We start from the raw sequence: 21,631 nt of genomic DNA on the forward strand, positions 1-21,631 counted from the left end.
TGGACCCGGTGCTGTTTTTTCTTGGTAATCAATTCTTCTTCCATTTGTTACCAAATTCACACCTTCTCTCTCTCTCTCGTATTTCCACCCGCACCTCACCGCTAGCATCACAGCTAACATTACCATGTCGCTACCTGTCTGCTCCGCGGCAGCATGTGATGTTGCACATGTGACATATGTAAGAAAGTGCACTTGGTTTACGTCTCTGTGAGAAGGAGAGACAAGAAAGGGTGAAGAAGAGCCTGGAGTGTAATGCCCACAGCTAAAAGCAACTGCCTGAGAATATGTACTCCAATATCACCATATAGTCATTTTCTAAATCGCACAGAGATAAACTCGCGATATATCGAGTATATCGATCACAAATAGGTAATACACCAACTTACATTCTTATCTTCATGAAAGAAAGGAATCTTTGTGTTAAACATGCTTGTATTATAATTAAACACCTTTAAATCAACAAAAAACTCTATTTCATAAATAAATAAGTGTAAATTATATATATGATGAATAAATGATAAATGGGTTGTACTTGTATAGCGCTTTTCTAACTTCAAGGTACTCAAAGCGCTTTGACACTACTTCCACATTTACCCATTCACACACACATTCACACACTGATGGAGGGAGCTGCCATGCAAGGCGCCAACCAGCACCCATCAGGAGCAAGGGTGAAGTGTCTTGCTTAGGACACAACGGACGTGACGAGGTTGGTACTAGGTGGGATTTGAACCAGGGACCCTCGGGTTGCGCACGTACGACTCTAGCTTCTAAACGTGAAATCATAAATGTGGATTCTCCCATTCAATTAAAACTTTTAAAAATAACAATTAAACAATGATTTCATCATAATTTCCCTATAGTCAATCAATGCCTAGCTCCAATTTCCAGCTGTCAGAGCTTTCAGTATTGAACCTAAATGGCTCCAATAGACTTTAACGGCTCGTATAAGACCCCATCAAGTCTTTTAATTAACCTGAAATGGTTTGTCTTTAAGACGGTGCTTCAGTTAGCTCATCACACATGTTTGTTCTGGGATTGTTCAACACTTTCCTTAATGCTTTATTTATATATATATATATATATATATATATATATATATATATATATATATATATATATATATATATATATATATATATATATATATATATATATATATATATATATATATATATATCAGGGCCATCAGGGTGTTGGCTGGCTGCTGTGCTGTGGTGATAGCAGACCAAGCCCCTTGGACCCCAGAGAACCATCAATCAACTCATTGAAACAACAATATAACAGTGTAGGCAAACAAGCCGACAAACTGGAACAAAAATAACATTTGGAGGTCAGTGGAATTTTAAAAACATGAGCTAGACCAAGGGTGTCCAAAGTGCGGCCCGGGGGGCCAGATGCGACCCGCAGCTAATTGTTTACAGCAGGGGTGCCCACATTTTTCTGCAGGCGAGCTACTTTTCAATTGACCAACTCGAGGGGATCTACCTCATTTATATATATCATTTATATTTATTTATTTATGAAAGAGACATTTTTGTAAACAAGTTAAATGTGTTTAATGATAATACAAGCATGTGTAACACATATAGATGTCTTTCTTTCACAAAGACAAGAATATAAGTTGGTGTATTACCTGATTCTGATGACTTGCATTGATTGGAATCAGACAGTAATGATGATAACGCCCACATTTTCAAATGGAGGAGAAAAAAAGTTGTCCTTTCTGTACAATACCACATGAAAGTGGTTGGTTTTTGGCATCTAATTCATCCAGCTTCCATACACTTTACAAGAAAAACATTGGCGGCAAATTCCGTAGCTTGCTTGATTGACATTCACGGCACCCGAGGGTCTTGTGAGATGACGCTGGCTGCTGCCAGTTCATTATTATGAAAAAATGACAGAGAGGAAGGCGAGAAACACTTTTTATTTCAACAGACTTTCGCGTCGTCCCTTCCGTCAAAACTCTAAAGGCCGATTGCACATTTCCTATCTTCACAATAAAAGCCCTGCTTCATGCTGCCTGCGCTAACAAAATAAGAGTCTCGGAAAGCTGGCGTGCACAAGTGATGTTCACGCCAGCTTTCTGAGGGATCGCTTGTGCACGCCAGTTTTCCGAGACTCTGTATTTAGTTAGCGCAGGCAGCATGAAGCAGGGCTTTTATTGTGAAAATAGGAAATGTGCAGTCGGCCTTTAGAGTTTTGACGGAAGGTACGGCGCGAGAGTCTGTTGAAATAAAAAGTGTTTCTCGCCTTCCTCTCGGTCATATTTTCATAATAATGATCTTGCAGCAGCCAGCGTCATCTCACAAGACCCTCCGGTACCGTGAATGTCATTTAAGTGACGTCTTGGTTAAGATTGATGATCACTAATTTTTAGGTGTATTTTTTTTAAAAGCCTGGCTGGAGATCGACTGACACACCCCCCGCGGTCGACTGGTAGCTCGCGATCGACGTAATGGACACCCCTGGTTTACAGGCCCGCCACACATTCTGCAAAAATTGCACAATACTATTGCACAATAGTATTGCAAAAATTTAAAAAAAGCAATGTTGACACAAAGCTGCCATGCAGGCTTTTTTTTGGTCTTCCTTCATTTTTTTTTACAATTGCTCAAAAAAAAACAAAACACACAAAATCTATGTTATAATGAATTATTGACCTATTCATGGCTCCAATTACTTCAAAAATTTCACTTTAAAATGTTTTATGTGGAAAAAAATATTGCATATATAGTAAGTTTTCTTTGACAAAAAAGCATAAACAAAATAAAATAATAGTTCAAAAGTAAAATCGACAGCTATTGAAATTGATCTCGTAACTTAAGTGTTGAAAGTAAAAAAAAGAAAAAAACTAATAAAAAAGTATCCCTTTATGAGTGGGGGGACTTTTTGGATCCCAAATATATTTTCTGGATTTTTTTTTTTTTTTACTTTTCACTGTGATTACTCAAAAATATTAAATAATTAAACGTCCTGCATTATTGATCTTTTAGGACTCTAATTACTAAATATTACATATTTCAGTTTTACTAAAAAAACAGACTTGTCTTTGAGAAGGCTTTTTTTTTTTTTTTTTTTTTACTTTATATCAACTTGATACGATAAGCATTAAATTAAAAAATATATATATAATAATAATAATAATAATAATTTGACTTGTTTAGAACATTGTAACGATTGAGACCCTTTATGGTCCCCGGGAACCCTTAAAGGTTAAAAACAAACAAACATATATTTTTTTATGATTTGAAAATGCAAAATATGAAATGCCCCCACATACTAAAATGTTTCCGTGTGCGGCCCTCAGTGGAAAAAGTTTGGACACCCCTGAGCTAGACATATCCATATGCAAAACAATTTAAAAATATATATATATTTGTAGGACACTAAAACTTGCAACCATAACCTGTTGTCTAACAGTAATTAAATGTCCATCACCAAACCTATTTATGGCCAGAAAGCAGAAATGATTTAAATCCTTTTGAGAGGTTTAATCTAGTTCGATGGCACGTAGTGAGTCTCTTTGGTACGCTGTTTTGTTTTTTTGTCCTATCCTGTGATTTCACTTGCAGTTAATCCAATTTCAACAGCAAGAAAAGGAGGGAGTGAGGCTGCGTGCTGGTAAACAGATGCCTCTTGTTTCAGGGAAACAGTAAAATAGTGGCTGTGGGAGCTCTAAGTGATGGTGTTGCGTGAGTCGACTTGTGAGGTGGAGGATTTTAGGGATACAATTGCAAGAGAAACAGCACATGGAGCGCTGCAGCAGCAGCAGCCTGGGTTCATTAGGTCATAATGACATTATCGCGCGGATGCACCGGGCCCTGGAGATGGAACGTGGTTGTGCTCGTCAGCCAGACAAACGAGATGAACTTAACAGTTTTTTCATGCAAGCCGCAAGGAGTCGGACGTGGATGTCTGAGGCGTCGCACAAGGTTAACAGTCCATGCGTGCGCCGCTGGCCTGGCTCGCAGGCCAAACGGGAGACACAAAAGTATGCTGTGGTTCACAGACACTTCATTTGTGGAGGATAACGAGCCATGTGGCAAACACAACACACTGACGAGGAGCTCTGGCGAGAGGAAATGACTCCTGGCGAGACAAAAGTGGGTGAATGCAGAGTTCCAAGGTTTGAATAATGCGATCATGATGACAGAGACTCTCAATGAGGAACAGAGAGCACCATGGGAGACACAAGAGTGTCACCGTGGCAACCAGGCCAAGGCATGGCCATAGCAAAAAAAAAAAACGATTGCTTGTCCACTACCTCTGCCAAGTTAAACCAAGAGGAAGGAGGTTTAATATGTTATTCCTAACCCTGAGATCATAAAGCATAATTATAGGTGTCAAACTCTTTTATTGAGGGAAGGATTAAATAATATTATATTTGGGGGTGGGATTGAATAAATTATCTTCTTCCCATTCCCTTTCAGGCAAAAATGGACAATCATGTTTTACATACTATACATTACCTTTTGCACTATATTTATTCATATTATTATGTGTTGTCAACTTTGTACTTTTTTTTTTTTAAATATATTTTAATTATTTTTTTAATGTAATTTCCTGAAATAAATAAATAAATGAAAAAATTAATGAATGAGGGTCACATCACTCTTATGGCTGTCCTTCATAGGGCCGTTGGTAACAATGAATATATATATATATATATATATATATATATATATATATATATATATATATATATATATATAGTATAAATATGTACATACATGTATACCTATATACACATACATACACACACATATACATATATATATATACACACACATATATATAGTATAAATATGTACATACATTTATACCTATATACACATATACATGAATATATATATATATATATATATACACGCACACACAAACACACACATATGTGTATGTATGTATATATATATATATATATATATACATACATATATATATATATGTGTATATATATATATATATATATATATATATATATATATATATATATACATACACACATATATATATATACACATATATATACACACATATATATTTATATGTATATATATACATATATATATGTATATATATACGTACATATATATATATATATATATATATATATATATATATATATATATATATGTATATATATACATGCATATATATATATACATACATACATACACACACACATTTATATACACAAACATATTTATTTATATATATATATATATATATACATACATACACACACACACACATTCATACATATATATATACACAAATTCATACATATATATATATATACATACATACACACACACATTCATACATATATATATACACAAATTCATACATATATATATATACATATATATATATATATACATACATACACACACACATTCATACATATATATATACACAAATTCACACATACATACATACATACATACATACATACATACATATATATATATATATATATATATATATATATATATATATATACACACACACACACATACATACATACATACATACATACATATACGAAGTACATCACCTGGACTTGGTCATTAAAAAAGTAACTCGCCTGCTGACAAAGTGTGGACACCCCAGCTATATTGTATTTATGTTATCATTTAAGCTAGCAAAACGAAGCCAGTCTGTCCGCAAGTCATTAGTCACGGTTTATCGATACTTCTAATTTTGAAACAGTAATACTTACCGTCGAGAGTTTTATTGTGGTTATCAATAGTCTGTTTATTGTTCTATTTTTAAAACAAACTAATACAAATGATCATGTCATGTTTCAGGAAACGCTTAAGCGTTAAATGTTAAAAAGGTAAAAATTTATTGTAAGTAAAGAAAATGGAAGGCTGGATAGTGCTCAGCTTTAGACGATGCACTGTTTGTAACCAGCATGAAAGCGCTTTGTTGGTGTTGACGGTGATTTGTGTAACTTTTACCAAGTTAACTTCCGCATACTTGCCTGCTCTGTTAACTTATGTGTCGTATTACACGAGGCGGGCGCTATCAACCCCCATCTGGCATTGTCGTTTGGCCTTGGCAGGGGTCTGCGCTCTACAGAGAGCTAGAGACTTGCTGAGCTAGAGACTTTTTCATGGCGAATCCAAGATTTATGTACAGTATTCATACTAAAAGTGCAACGTTCGATTCTGCCGTGAATAGGCGAGCAGAAAATGAACTCCTAAATATTTGGACTCACCCATGACACCACACGTCCATTAAAGCAGGGCAGCTTGGCGTTGTCGTCCGATATTTCCTCTTTTACCACCCTGTAAAGTGAACAAAGGCAGGGTTTCAGTCAACCTTGACCAAGACAAAAGCACACTCAGGGTAATAAAACCTGAGGCTGCATTTAGAGACGGGCAACCAGGACAGACACTGACAAATGGGACAAGCTGATTTAATAGTGCACTCATTACACAATGCCAGCAAAGTTGGACGGTTGCTGCCTTGTATTGTCCAACCAGAACAATTTCATTCCTGGCTTTTGCTGCTATGATTGCGACAGCATCTGTATCGGATTAAGAGATCAAATGTGCTCTTACATAGAGAAATGGGGGCAAATCTGGCATGGAATGGTGTCAGACAGCTGGGATGAATCGGCGATGCTTTGAGAACTTTCCTGCCTGGCTGGCTGGTCGTCATTTCTTGTTGTGACATCGCTTGGCTCGCAGGTGTATTGACAGACATTTTCAGAAAGAAAATACTGACTGGGCTGGACTTCTCATATGGTCCTATTTTGTACATTCCAGTGAACCGGCGTCCTTAGAAGACTTTTGTATTTGGTCTGTTTGATCAGGGTTCAGGAGCGCTAGGTTGTTTTTAAGGACCATCTGCAAAAATGCTGGGCAAAGATCATCGCTTTGTTTTTAAGAATCTGCTGCAAAAAAGTGAGTCTCTCACAAGTTTCTGTAACTGAAATCGCAGGCCACCAGTTGAATAGCCCAAATATTGCCCTTTTTTTCAATGACAATCATTATGAGAGACTTGATGGATAGACTTTTTTTAAAGCATTCTAAAAATGTTATAAACGTAAATACTGTATTTCCTTGAATTGCCGCCGGGGTGCTTATTAATTTAAAACCTCTTCTCACTCCGGCGCTTACCAAAGGCATCCGGTAAATTTAGGCCTGAGCTTATACATTTGAGTGTGATATAAGGATACCATCATGAAAAGCACATTTCATTAAAAAAAACGTTATTATGGTCTTACCCATACTTATAAATGAAGTCCATGCGCAGCTCCTTCTGGTCAAAAGCATCGATAACTTGTTTATAGAAGTCTTCCTTATCTTTCTTCAGTTTTAAAAGTATTTCTGTCTCGATGGATATCTTCCTTTATTACCTCCTGCTTCGATTGAAAGTCCAGTTTAGAAAACTGTTTTATTTTAGATATGTAATCCCCCATGTTAAAAAGTGCAAGCGAGAGGAAAAAATAAACGATCGCTGCTCACTCTTGCTGCTTGTTGTCACTTCTTCTGCAGCCGAGTTGTCGCAAGAAGGATCACTAGCGCCCTCCACCACCAGGAGGCGGGAGTCATTTAATGACTCATATTTGACACACGCAGCAACGGTATATTAATAAAACATAGCTGCTTACTGTTTTTTTTTAGCATATTCAATAGCTTGGACCTTAAATCCTAATCTTCTTCCCTTTATGCGATTTCAAATTATTGAAATCAGCCTCCTCCATTTTGAAAATCATGACAGGTGAAGTGTCACTCGTGACGTGACGAGTTTGACCCGGCGGAAATTCTAGGCATATGCTAATTATTTGGCAAAACGAGTTTGACCCGGCGGAAATTCTAGCCATGCGCTAATAAAAATAATGTTTTGCGAAACGAGTTTGACCCGGCGTTAATCCTGAGCCGGCGGTAATGCTAAGCATGCGCTAACTATTTTGCGAAACGAGTTTGACCCGGCAGTAATTCTAGGCAGGCGCATACTATATACCCGGCGGCAATTCAAGGAAAATCGGTAAACGTACCTTTACAGTACCCAATGGCGCCCATAAAATCTGATAACCATTCAAAAAGCAATATTCCATTTGCATTTTGTGACTTGAATATTAACCAAGTATTAGTGATATTGTTATTATAAGTGCTAACGCAGAAAAACAAATTTTAGCTGCGCCGTGGTCAAAGAGAGCTAAGCAGCTTTGTCCTTCTAGTTTGACGTCATTGGATGCTGAGCTGCTTTCTCGCCTTTGAGCAAGGTTGTCCCGATACCGGTACCAAAATGTATTTTGATACTTTTCTAAATAAAGGGGACGACAAAAAATAGCTTTATTGGCTTTATTTCAACAACAAAAAAATCTAAATTAAACATGTTACTTATTAAAGTTAAAGTACCAATAATTGTCACACACACACACTAGGTGTGGTGAAATTATTCTCTGCATTCGACCCATCACCTTTGTTCACCCCCTGGGAGGTGAGGGGAGCAGTGAGCAGCAGCGGTGGCTGCACCCGGGGATCATTTTTGGTGATATAACCCCCAATTCCAAGCCTTGATACTGATTGCCAAGTAGGGAGGTAATGGCTCCCATTTTTATAGTCTTTGGTATGACACGGCCGGGGTTTGAACTCACAACCTACCAATTTTGCAATCGAAGAACAATTTCGGCCTTAAATAAAATAGTGAACATACTAGACGACTTGTCTTTTAGTAGTAAATAAACAAACAAAGGCTCCTAATTAGACTGCAGTAACATATTGTGTCATTTATACACCTATTATTATGTCTACATTATGAGGGACAAACTGTAAACATAGATTATTAATACATTTGTTCATTTACTGTTAATATCTGCTTATTTTCTGTTCTATCTACACTTCTGTTCAAATGTAATAATCACTTAGATACGTTACAGGGGACCTATTTCCCAAGTTTACACAATATGAACTCTGAAAAAAGTTAAAAAGACTTTGTGACGATAAAAAAATATCGATGTCATTATAATAGTATCAACTCGGTAGACTATTGTACCTTGTATCATTACAGTGGATGCCAGGTGTAGATCCACCTATGGCGTTTGTTTACATTATGCCGGTGAGCTATTTTAACTTCACTACGGTGTGTAGTGAAGCATGCTTAGCTATTCCTCGTCCTGCAGTGATAATGTTACTTGTAAGAAACTTACTTTACTTGTCGGAAAGGAGGCCAGGATTAGTGATTTAGAAGTAGCTAAAACACTGCCGACTGCGGATGGACGTTAGCTGCTAGCCATGTTTGAAAGCAGCTCTTCCTGATGGCGTTACAGTGTTATAACTTCACCTTTTTAGGCCAAAATGCGTCCATTCTCTTTTCTGTCTATACACTGTGTCTGCTTGTAAGTACTCCGTGTGTGTGTGTGCGCTGCCAAACATGCTCCTCTGCTTGTAAAACCTGCAATGTCACGACGTGACGATGCGCCGTCATGCCCCTTAAAAAAAACTAATTAAAAAAACATGAGGAACCGTTATTTTTCAAACAGAGTATAGTACCGTTTTTTATGCATAAGTACTGCGATACTATACTAGTACCTGTATACTGCACAACCTTCCCTTGGAGTACGTGAACGTTTATTCTAGAACATAAATAATGCCTCTCACCTGGATGGTAGAAGAATGAGGACATGATAAGTCAAAGTCAATCAATCAAAGTTTACTTATATAGCCCTAAATCACGAGTGTCTCAAAGGGCTGCACAATCCACAATGACATCCTCGGCTCAGATCCCACATCAGGGCAAGAAAAAACCTCAAGCCAATGGGATGACAATGAGAAACCTTGGAGGGGACCACAGATGTGGGGACCCCTCCCTGGGCGACCGGTGCAATGTATGTTGAGTGGATCTAGCATAATAGTGTGAGAGTCCAGTCCATAGTGGATCTAACATAATAGTGTGAGAGTCCAGTCCATAGTGGATCTAACATAATAGTGTGAGAGTCCAGTCCATAGTGGATCTAGCATAATAGTGTGAGAGTCCAGTCCATAGTGGATCTAACATAATAGTGTGAGAGTCCAGTCCATAGTGGATCTAACATAATAGTGTGAGAGTCCAGTCCATAGTGGATCTAGCATAATAGTGTGAGAGTCCAGTCCATAGTGGATCTAACATAATAGTGTGAGAGTCCAGTCCATAGTGGATCTAACATAATAGTGTGAGAGTCCAGTCCATAGTGGATCTAACATAATAGTGTGAGAGTCCAGTCCATAGTGGATGTAGCATAATAGTGTGAGAGTCCAGTCCATAGTAAATCTAACTTAATAGTGAGAGTCCAGTCCATAGTGGATCTAACATCATAATAGTGTGAGTCCAGTCCATAGTGGATCTAACATAACATTGTGAGAGTCCAGTCCATAGTGCATCTAGCATCATAATATTGTGAGAGTCCAGTCCATAGTGAATCCAACATAATAGTGAGAGTCCAGTCCATAGTGGATTCAACATCATAATAGTGAGAGTCCAGTCCATAGTGGATCTAACATAATAGTGTGAGAGTCCAGTCCATAGTGAATCTAACATAATAGTGAGAGTCTAGTCCATAGTGAATCTAACATAATAGTGAGAGTCCAGTCCATAGTGGATCTAACATAACAGTGAGAGTCCAGTCCATAGTGAATCTAACATAATAGTGAGAGTCTAATCCATAGTGAATCTAACATAATAGTGAGAGTCCAGTCCATAGTGGATCCAACATAATAGTGAGAGTCCAGTCCATAGTGAATCTAACATAATAGTGAGAGTCTAATCCATAGTGAATCTAACATAATAGTGAGAGTCCAGTCCATAGTGGATCCAACATAATAGTGAGAGTCCAGTCCATAGTGAATCTAACATAATAGTGAGAGTCCAGTCCACATAATAGTGAGAGTCCAGTCCATAGTGGATCTAACATAATAGTGAGAGTCCAGTCCATAGTGAATCTAACATAATAGTGTGAGAATCCAGTCCATAGTGGATCTAACATAATAGTGTGAGTCTTTGCTGTCGTCCAGCATTCAGTTTTTCTTTACTTTGCAGCCAGTTCAGTGTTAGCATTGTTCTGCATAGCCACCCCTAAGCTTCAATGCCTTTTCTTAACGCCACTTGCCTTTTATTTATTTTTGGTTTAAGCATGAGATAACTTCTTACCTGCATGCCGCCTCCCGCTGTCATCTGCATATTGTGATCACCACAACCCATGTTTCCGACATCTACAAACCAATTAGCCACCTACTGACGTGGAAGAGTATTACACGGTTACTCTGCTGATCTCAAGACAGCACCGACACTCAACAACAGCACATTTGTGGATTATAATTACTGGTTAGCAGAAAAATATGTTTAACGCAATTAGGTGAATCTGCATAATCTCCCACGGCACACCACCCGACTGTATCTCACGGTACACTAGTGTGCTGCGGCACGGTGGTTGAAAAACACTGCTCTACACAAGTTTTACTGAGACCCCAGGTGACCAGCCCTGGCCTCCACGAGGAACAGCAGTGCTTTCAAACCATGTCGGTCCCACTTCCTAATGTGCACCACCCTTCACCCTTACTGGAGTTTCATCAAAAAGCAACTGGACAAAAACCTGGGTCAAAGTTTTTAAAATAGAAACCACTTTACTTGCCTGCAGGAAAATCACACGTCCCCAAAGGGACATTCTCATAAATCTGCCAGAGTGATGAATGCTACATTCCTGAGTCCAACTCTGCATTCCTGGGACTAATAGACAACAACAGCAGGGGCCTCTGCACAAACTACCTCCAACTACTCGTCCCACGTTTGACTTTATTTGGGACATGCACGCTGACAACATGATGCATCACACATGCACGCACACAACATGATGCATCACACATACAACATGATGCATCACACATGCACGCACACAACATGATACATCACACATGCACGCTGACAACATGATGCATCACACATGCATGCTGCCAACGTGATGCATCACTCACAACATGATGCATCACACATGCACGCTGACAACATGATGCATCACACATGCACGCACACAACATGATGCATCACACATACAACATGATGCATCACACATGCACGCACACAACATGATACATCACACATGCACGCTGACAACATGATGCATCACACATGCATGCTGCCAACGTGATGCATCACTCACAACATGATGCATCACACATGCACGCTGACAACATGATGCATCACACATGCATGCTGCCAACGTGATGCATCACTCACAACATGATGCATCACACATGCACGCTGACAACATGATGCATCACACATGCACGCTGACAACATGATGCATCACACATGCACGCTGACAACGTGATGCATCACTCACAACATGATGCATCACACATGCACGCTGACAACATGATGCATCACACATGCATGCTGCCAACGAGATGCATCACTCACACATGCACGCTGACAACATGATGCATCACACATACAACATGATGCATCACACATGCACGCTGACAACATGATGCACCACACATGCACGTATACAACATGATGCATTACACATGCATACATACATGATACATCACACATGCACGTATACAACATGATGCATTACACATGCATACATACATGATACATCACACATGCATACATACAACATGATACATCACACGTGCATGCATACAACATGCTGCATCACACGTGCATGCATACAACATGCTGCATCACATGCATGCATACAACATGATGCATCACACATGCATACATACATACATACATGATGCACCACACATACATGTATACAACATGATACATCACACGTGCATGCATACAACATGCTGCATCACACGTGCATGCATACAACATGCTGCATCACACGTGCATGCATACAACATGCTGCATCACACGTGCATGCATACAACATGCTGCATCACACGTGCATGCATACAACATGCTGCATCACACGTGCATGCATACAACATGATACATCACACGTGCATGCATACAACATGCTGCATCACATGCATGCATGCATGCATACAACATGATGCATCACACATGCATACATACATACATACATGATGCATCAAATATGCATGTATACAACATGATACATCACACATGCTTGCACACAACATGATGCATCACACATGCACGCATACAACATGATGCATCACACATGCACGCATACATTATGATGCATCACACATGCACGCATACAACATGATACATCACACATGCTTGCATACAACATGATACATCACACATGCTTGCATACAACATAATGCATCACACATGCACGCATACAACATGATGCATCGTACATGCATCAGATGAGGCGCTAGCTGTCCAAAGTCAGGACCCAGGGTGGACCACTCATCTGTGCATCAGTTGGGGACGTCTCTGTGCTGTTGACCTGTCTCCACTCAAGATGATCTCCTGCTGGCCCCACTATGGACTGGACTCTCTCACTATTATGTTAGATCCACTATGGACTGGACTCTCACACTATTATGTTAGATCCACTATGGACTGGACTCTCACACTATTATGTTAGATCCACTATGGACTGGACTCTCACTATTATGTTAGATCCACTATGGACTGGACTCTCACTATTATGTTAGATCCACTATGGACTGGACTCTCACACTATTATGTTAGATCCACTATGGACTGGACTCTCAATATTATGTTAGATCCACTATGGACTGGACTCTCACTATTATGTTAGATCCACTATGGACTGGACTCTCACTATTATGTTAGAGCCACTATGGACTGGACTCTCACTATTATGTTAGATCCACTATGGACTGGACTCACACTATTATGTTAGATCCACTATGGACTGGACTCTCACTATTATGTTAGATCCACTATGGACTGGACTCTCACTATTATGTTAGATCCACTATGCAGACAGAGATGAGGTGCTTACATCTGGTTATTATCAGAGTTGTCATTTGGAACATGTACAAACACCAAAAAGGAGGACACATGCCATGGTCCAGGCAGCTATGAGGTGTGTGAGCAGCCACACCAGCAATATAAACAAACACTATGGAGACACCAGCAGCTAACAAAGTGGAGACTAACCTGAAGAGTTTTCCCCCTCGGCCATCAGACACATGAACAACAACAAGACCTGATAGAGCAGTTACAGATCATCTTATTCTGTCCTATATGTTGTACCATTGCACCAAGTTAAATTACTACTTTGTGAAGCCCTTCTCAAACAATGGGAATAAAAACTCTTCTGATTCTCTTCTGATTCTAAGGTCAATGCTAATGCTAGCCAGCTAACCATCCATCCATTTTCTACCGCTTATTCCCTTTCGGGGTCGCGGGGGGCGCTGGCGCCTATCTCAGCTACAATCGGGCGGAAGGCGGGGTACACCCTGGACAAGTCGCCACCTCATCGCAGGGCCAACACAGATAGACAAACAACATTCACACTCACATTCACACACTAGGGCCAATTTAGTGTTGCCAATCAACCTATCCCCAGGTGCATGTCTTTGGAGGTGGGAGGAAGCCGGAGTACCCGGAGGGAACCCACGCATTCACGGGGAGAACATGCAAACTCCACACAGAAAGATCCCGAGCCTGGATTTGAACCCAGGACTGCAGGACCTTCGTATTGTGAGGCAGACGCACTAACCCCTCTGCCACCGTGAAGCCCGCCAGCTAACCAGTTGAATGCTAATGTTAGCCAGCTAGCCAGGTGAATGCTAACGTTAGCCAGCTAGCCAAATGAATGCTAATGCTAGCAAGTTAGCCAGGTGAATGCTAATGCCCGGTGAATGCTAATGCTAGCCAGCTAACCAGGTGAATGCTAATGCTAGCAAGCTAGCCAGGTGAATGCTAATGCACGGTGAATGCTAATGCTAGCCAGCTAACCAGGTGAATGCTAATGCTAGCCAGCTAGCCAGGTGAATGCTAATGCTAGCCAGCTGAATGCTAATGCTAATGCTAGCAAGCGGGCAGCCCGGTGTTTGCTCACGCTAATGCCCAGTGAATGCTAATACTAGCAAGCGGTCAGCCCGGTAAATGCTAATGCCCGGTGAATGCTAATGCTAGCAAGCTAGCCTGGTGAATGCTAATGATAATGCCTGGCGAATGCTAATGCTAGCCAGTTAGCCAGGTGAATGCTAATACTAGCCAGTTAGCCATGTGAATGCTAATACTAGCCAGTTAGCCAGGTGAATGCTAAGGCTAGCCAGCTAACCAGTTGAATGTTAATGCTAGCCAGCTAGGCAGGTGAATGCTAATACTAGCCAGCTAGCCAAATGAATGCTAATGCTAGCAAGCTAGCCAGGGGAATGCTAAGGCTAGCCAGCTAACCAGTTGAATGTTAATGCTAGCCAGCTAGCCAGGTGAATGCTAATACTAGCCAGCTAGCCAGGTGAATGCTAAGGCTAGCCAGCTAACCAGTTGAATGCAAATGCTAGCCAGTTAGCCAGGTGAATGCTAATACTAGCCAGTTAGCCAGGTGAATGCTAAGGCTAGCCAGCTAACTAGTTGAATGTTAATGCTAGCCAGCTAGGCAGGTGAATGCTAATACTAGCCAGCTAGCCAAATGAATGCTAATGCTAGCAAGCTAGCCAGGGGAATGCTAAGGCTAGCCAGCAAACCAGTTGAATGTTAATGCTAGCCAGCTAGCCAGGTGAATGCTAATACTAGTCAGCTAGCCAGGTGAATGCTAATACTAGCAAGCTAGCCAGGTGAATGCTAAGGCTAGCCAGCTAGCCAGGTGTGTGCTAATGCTAGCCAGCTGAATGCTAATGCTAATGCTAGCAAGCGGGCAGCCCGGTGTTTGCTCACGCTAATGCCCAGTGAATGCTAATACTAGCAAGCGGTCAGCCCGGTAAATGCTAATGCCCGGTGAATGCTAATGCTAGCAAGCTAGCCTGGTGAATGTTAATGATAATGCCTGGCGAATGCTAATGCTAGCCAGTTAGCCAGGTGAATGCTAATACTAGCCAGTTAGCCATGTGAATGCTAATACTAGCCAGTTAGCCAGGTGAATGCTAAGGCTAGCCAGCTAACCAGTTGAATGTTAATGCTAGCCAGCTAGGCAGGTGAATGCTAATACTAGCCAGCTAGCCAAATGAATGCTAATGCTAGCAAGCTAGCCAGGGGAATGCTAAGGCTAGCCAGCTAACCAGTTGAATGCTAATGCTAGCCAGCTAGCCAGGTGAATGCTAATACTAGCCAGCTAGCCAGGTGAATGCTAAGGCTAGCCAGCTAGCCGGGTGAATGCTAATGCTAGCCAGTTAGCCAGGTGAATGCTAATGCTAGCCAATTAGCCAGGTGAATGCTAATACTAGCCAGTTAGCCAGGTGAATGCTAAGGCTAGCCAGCTAACCAGTTGAATGTTAATGCTAGCCAGCTAGGCAGGTGAATGCTAATACTAGCCAGCTAGCCAAATGAATGCTAATGCTAGCAAGCTAGCCAGGGGAATGCTAAGGCTAGCCAGCAAACCAGTTGAATGTTAATGCTAGCCAGCTAGCCAGGTGAATGCTAACACTAGTCAGCTAGCCAGGTGAATGCTAATACTAGCAAGCTAGCCAGGTGAATGCTAAGGCTAGCTAGCTAGCCAGGTGTGTGCTAATGCTAGCCAGCTGAATGCTAATGCTAATGCTAGCAAGCGGGCAGCCCGGTGTTTGCTCACGCTAATGCCCAGTGAATGCTAATACTAGCAAGCGGTCAGCCCGGTAAATGCTAATGCCCGGTGAATGCTAATGCTAGCAAGCTAGCCTGGTGAATGTTAATGATAATGCCTGGCGAATGCTAATGCTAGCCAGTTAGCCAGGTGAATGCTAATACTAGCCAGTTAGCCATGTGAATGCTAATACTAGCCAGTTAGCCAGGTGAATGCTAAGGCTAGCCAGCTAACCAGTTGAATGTTAATGCTAGCCAGCTAGGCAGGTGAATGCTAATACTAGCCAGCTAGCCAAATGAATGCTAATGCTAGCAAGCTAGCCAGGGGAATGCTAAGGCTAGCCAGCTAACCAGTTGAATGCTAATGCTAGCCAGCTAGCCAGGTGAATGCTAATACTAGCCAGCTAGCCAGGTGAATGCTAAGGCTAGCCAGCTAGCCGGGTGAATGCTAATGCTAGCCAGTTAGCCAGGTGAATGCTAATGCTAGCCAATTAGCCAGGTGAATGCTAATACTAGCCAGTTAGCCAGGTGAATGCTAAGGCTAGCCAGCTAACCAGTTGAATGTTAATGCTAGCCAGCTAGGCAGGTGAATGCTAATACTAGCCAGCTAGCCAAATGAATGCTAATGCTAGCAAGCTAGCCAGGGGAATGCTAAGGCTAGCCAGCAAACCAGTTGAATGTTAATGCTAGCCAGCTAGCCAGGTGAATGCTAATACTAGTCAGCTAGCCAGGTGAATGCTAATACTAGCAAGCTAGCCAGGTGAATGCTAAGGCTAGCCAGCTAACCAGTTGAATGTTAATGCTAGCCAGCTAGCCAAGTGAATGCTAACAAGCTAACCAGGTGAAGTGATGACAAGCCCCCCCCCCATCCATCCCTCCCCCCGCACCAAGCAGCTTCCACGTTCAACAACAATGACAGACTGTTCTAGAAAAGAAACAAAAAAAACACGGCGCCAGTTACCCGAAGTCGTCGTCCATAGACTTGAAGAAGAACTTGTAGTTGGGCTTCTTGAGGACATGTTTGAAGTCGGCCAGAGTGACTTTGTCGGCCGGCACGGACACTTTCACCAGATAGGGAGTCTCCTGCTCGTCCAGGTGGTAAATGATCTTAGTCTCCCCCATGGCGGAGTCAGGCAGGGCGCATCAAGCCGAGGGGGCGCCGGCTGGCTCCCTCACGGCCCCAGCAGACTCCCTCACGGCCCCGGCAGACTCCTGCGGTGCTCCCGGCTCTGCTGGCCGTCTGAAAGCTGCCCTGCTCGGCTCTCCTGCACCAGCTAACCAGCTCAACCCTCCCCCCCACCCCCGAAAACCCGCTACTTCCCGCACGCAGATAGTCGGCGTCCTCGCCCAGAAACGGTCTTCACTCGCCGAGGTGAGTGAAAGAGGAAGAAAGAGGAGAAGAGCGACGTCAAAAAGAAACAAAGTGGATGATCTTCTCTCTCTCTCGCTAGCAAGATCGACACTTTGCTTGCACAGCAAACTGCGGCAAAGCACTTCAGGCCAGCTGGAAGTGACGCCGTCTAGCGGGGAGGAGGAGAACTGCAGCTGCCACCAAAATACCCGACGCAAAAATACAGCCAGTCCTATTACGTCACTTCCGCCACTCATTGTCTTCTGTCTATTATCCAGCCATCCATTTTATACCGCTTGTCCCTTTCAGGGGCACAGGGGGTGCTGGAGGCTATCTCAGCTGCATTCGGGCTATATTTATTTTAATTTGATTTATTCCATCCATCCATTTTCTACCGATTGTCCCTTTCGACGTGGCAGGGGGTGCTGGAGCCTATCTTAGCTGCATTCAGGCTATCCATCCATCCATTTTATACCGCTTGTCCCTTTCAGGTTTGCAGGGGGTGCTGGAGCCTATCTCAGCTGCATTCGGGCTATATATATATATTTTTTTGTATTCCATCCATCCATCCATCCATTTTCTACCGCTTGTCGCTTTCGGGGTCACAGGGGGTGCTGGAGCCTATCTCAGCTGCATTCAGGCTATCCATCCATCCATTTTCTACCGGTTGTCACTTTTAGGGTCGCGGGGGTGCTGGAGCCTATCTCAGCTGCATTCGGGCTATCCATCCATCCATCCATACATCCATTTTTCTACCGCTTCTCCCTTTCAGGGTCACGGTGGGTGCTGGAGCCTATCTTAGCTGCATGCAGGCTATCCGTCTATCCATCCATTTTCTACCAATTGTCACTTTCGGGATTGCAGGGGGTGCTGGAGCCTATCTCAGCTGCATTCAGGCTATCCATCCATCCATCAATCCATTTTCTACCGCTTGTCCCTTTCAGAGTCGCAGGGGTGTCTGGAGCCTATGAAAGCTGCATTTGGGCCATCCATCCATTTTCTACCGCTTGTCCAATTCAGGGTCGCGGGGGGTGCTGGAGCCTATCTCAGCTGCCTTCGGGCTATCCATCCATCCATTTTATACCGCTTGTCCCTTTCAGGGACGCGGGGGTTGCTGGAGTCTATGAAAGCTGCATTTGGGCCATCCATCCATTTTCTACCGCTTGTCCCTTTCAGGGTCACGGGGGTTGCTGGAGCCTATCTCAGCTGCATTCAGGCTATCCATCCATCCATTTTCTACCACTTGTCCCTTTCAGGGTTGCGGTGTGGGGCTGGAGCCTATCTCAGCTGCATTCAGGCTATCCATCCATCCATCCATCAATTTTTCTACCGCTTGTCCCTTTCAGGGTCACGGTGGGTGCTGGAGCCTATCTTAGCTGCATGCAGGCTATCCGTCTATCCATCCATTTTCTACCAATTGTCACTTTCGGGATTGCAGGGGGTGCTGGAGCCTATCTCAGCTGCATTCAGGCTATCCATCCATCCATCAATCCATTTTCTACCGCTTGTCCCTTTCAGAGTCGCAGGGGTGTCTGGAGCCTATGAAAGCTGCATTTGGGCCATCCATCCATTTTCTACCGCTTGTCCAATTCAGGGTCGCGGGGGGTGCTGGAGCCTATCTCAGCTGCCTTCGGGCTATCCATCCATCCATTTTATACCGCTTGTCCCTTTCAGGGATGCGGGGGTTGCTGGAGTCTATGAAAGCTGCATTTGGGCCATCCATCTATTTTCTACCGCTTGTCCCTTTCAGGGTCACGGGGGGTGCTGGAACCTATCTCAGCTGCATTCAGGCTATCCATCCATCCATCTATCCATCCATTTCCTACCGCTTGTCCCTTTCAGGTTCGCGGGGGTTGCTGGAGCCTATCTCAGCTGCATTTGGGCCATCCATCCATCCATTTCCTACTGCTTGTCCCTTTCGGGGTCGCAGGGGGTGCTGGAGCCTATCAAAGCTGCATTCGGGCTATCCATCCATCCATCCATCCATTTTCTACCGCCTGTCCCTTTCAGGTTCACGGGGGGTGCTGGAGCCTATCTCGGCTGCAGTCGGGCCATCCATCCATCCATCCACCCATTTTCTACCAATTTTCACTTTTGAGGTCGCGGGGGGGTGCTGGAGCCTATGAAAGCTGCATTTGGGCCATCCATCCATTTTCTACCGCTTGTCCCTTTCAAGTTTGCGGGAGGTGCTGGAGCCTATCTTAGCTGCATCCGGGCTATCCATCCATCCATCCATTTTTCTACCGCTTGTCCCTTTCAGGGTCGCGGGGGGTGCTGGAGCCTATCTCAGCTGCATTCGGGCTATTCATCCATCCATCCATTTCCTACCGCTTGTCCCTTTCGGGGTAGCAGGGGGTGCTGGAGCCTATCAAAGCTGCATTCGGGCCATCCATCCATTTTCTACCACTTGTCCCTTTCAGGGTCCCAGGGGGTGCTGGAGTCTATCTCAGCTGCATTCGGGCTATCCATCCATCCATTTTCTACCGCTTGTCCCTTTCAGGTTCGCAGGGGGTGCTGGAGTCTATGAAAGCTGCATTTGGGCCATCCATCCATTTTCTACCGCTTGTCCCTTTCAGGGTTGCAGGGGGTGCTGGAGCCTATCTCAGCTGCATTCGGGGCATCCATCCATCCATTTTATACCGCTTGTCCCTTTCAGGGACGCGGGTGTTGCTGGAGCCTATCTCAGCTGCATTCGGGCCATCCATCTATCCATCCATTTTCTACCAATTGTCACTTTCAGGGTTGCGGTGGGGTGCTGGAGGCTATCCCAGCTGCATTCGGGCTATATTTATTTTAATTTGATTTATTCCATCCATCCATTTTTCTACCGATTGTCCCTTTCAGGGTCACGGGGGTGCTGGAGCCTATCTCAGCTGCATTCAGGCTATCCATCCATCCATCCATCCATCCATTTCCTACCGCTTGTCCCGTTCAGCGTCGCGGGGGGTGCTGGAGCCTATCTCAGCTGCATGTGGGCTATGCAGCCATCCATTTTCTACCGCTTGTACCTTTTCATGGTCCCGACTCGCGGGGGGTGCTAGAGCCTATCTCAGCAGCATTCGGGCTATCCATCCATCCATTTTTTACCGCTTGTCCCTTTTGGGGTTGCTGGGGGTGCTGGAGCCTATCTCAGCTGCATTCAGGCTATATTTATTTTAATGTTATGTATTCATTTGTGTTCATCGGAAAGCCTTACATGTATTCTGCAGAATCGCTTTTCTTGTTGCTGCGATGAGGTGGTGCCTTCCGCCCGAATGCAGCTGAGATAGGCTCCAGCACCCCCGGGATCTTTACATTCACCAAAATGATATTTACTTTAATACCTACTGATCAACTTCAATTCAATTCTAGACATTGTTTTATTTTTTTAAATGTTTTATGCCATTGTTGTTAAAGAAAACCCTGCAATATTTTCCACCAAAAATAATCAAAGTGGAATATTTCATCTGCGATGAGGTGGCGACTTGTCCAGGGTGTACACCGCCTTCCGCCCGATTGTAGCTGGGATAGGCACCAGCGACCCCAAAGGGAATAAGCGGTTAAAAAAAAATGGATGGATGGATGAATATTTCATGTGAATTAGATCCTTAAATAGGTAAATAATTCATAAAATTGCTTTTGGTTTCTGTAGGTTTTATTTTTAGCAATGAC

At 42.9% G+C, this 21,631-nt stretch overlaps 1 protein-coding gene across 2 annotated transcripts in view; it reads right to left on the reverse strand.

Annotated features, from left to right (window-relative positions):
* The window catches only part of LOC133568061 (segment polarity protein dishevelled homolog DVL-3-like), a 73,184-nt gene extending 55,038 nt beyond the window's left edge, over positions 1-18,146 (reverse strand). Inside the window, exons 1-2 of one of the 2 annotated variants that reach the window (XM_061919768.1) lie at positions 17,591-18,146; positions 6,230-6,299 (exon numbers count right to left, since the gene is read on the reverse strand). In XM_061919768.1, the coding sequence (XP_061775752.1) occupies positions 6,230-6,299; positions 17,591-17,751 (231 nt within the window). In that variant the 5' untranslated portion in view covers positions 17,752-18,146. The remainder of the gene's footprint in view (positions 1-6,229; positions 6,300-17,590) is intronic. The other variant, XM_061919769.1, reaches the window with a different exon arrangement.
* Between the last annotated feature and the right edge of the window lie 3,485 nt (positions 18,147-21,631).

The sequence above is a fragment of the Nerophis ophidion genome, linkage group LG14 (assembly GCF_033978795.1).
Source record: "Nerophis ophidion isolate RoL-2023_Sa linkage group LG14, RoL_Noph_v1.0, whole genome shotgun sequence".
Taxonomy (NCBI): Eukaryota; Metazoa; Chordata; class Actinopteri; order Syngnathiformes; family Syngnathidae; genus Nerophis; species Nerophis ophidion.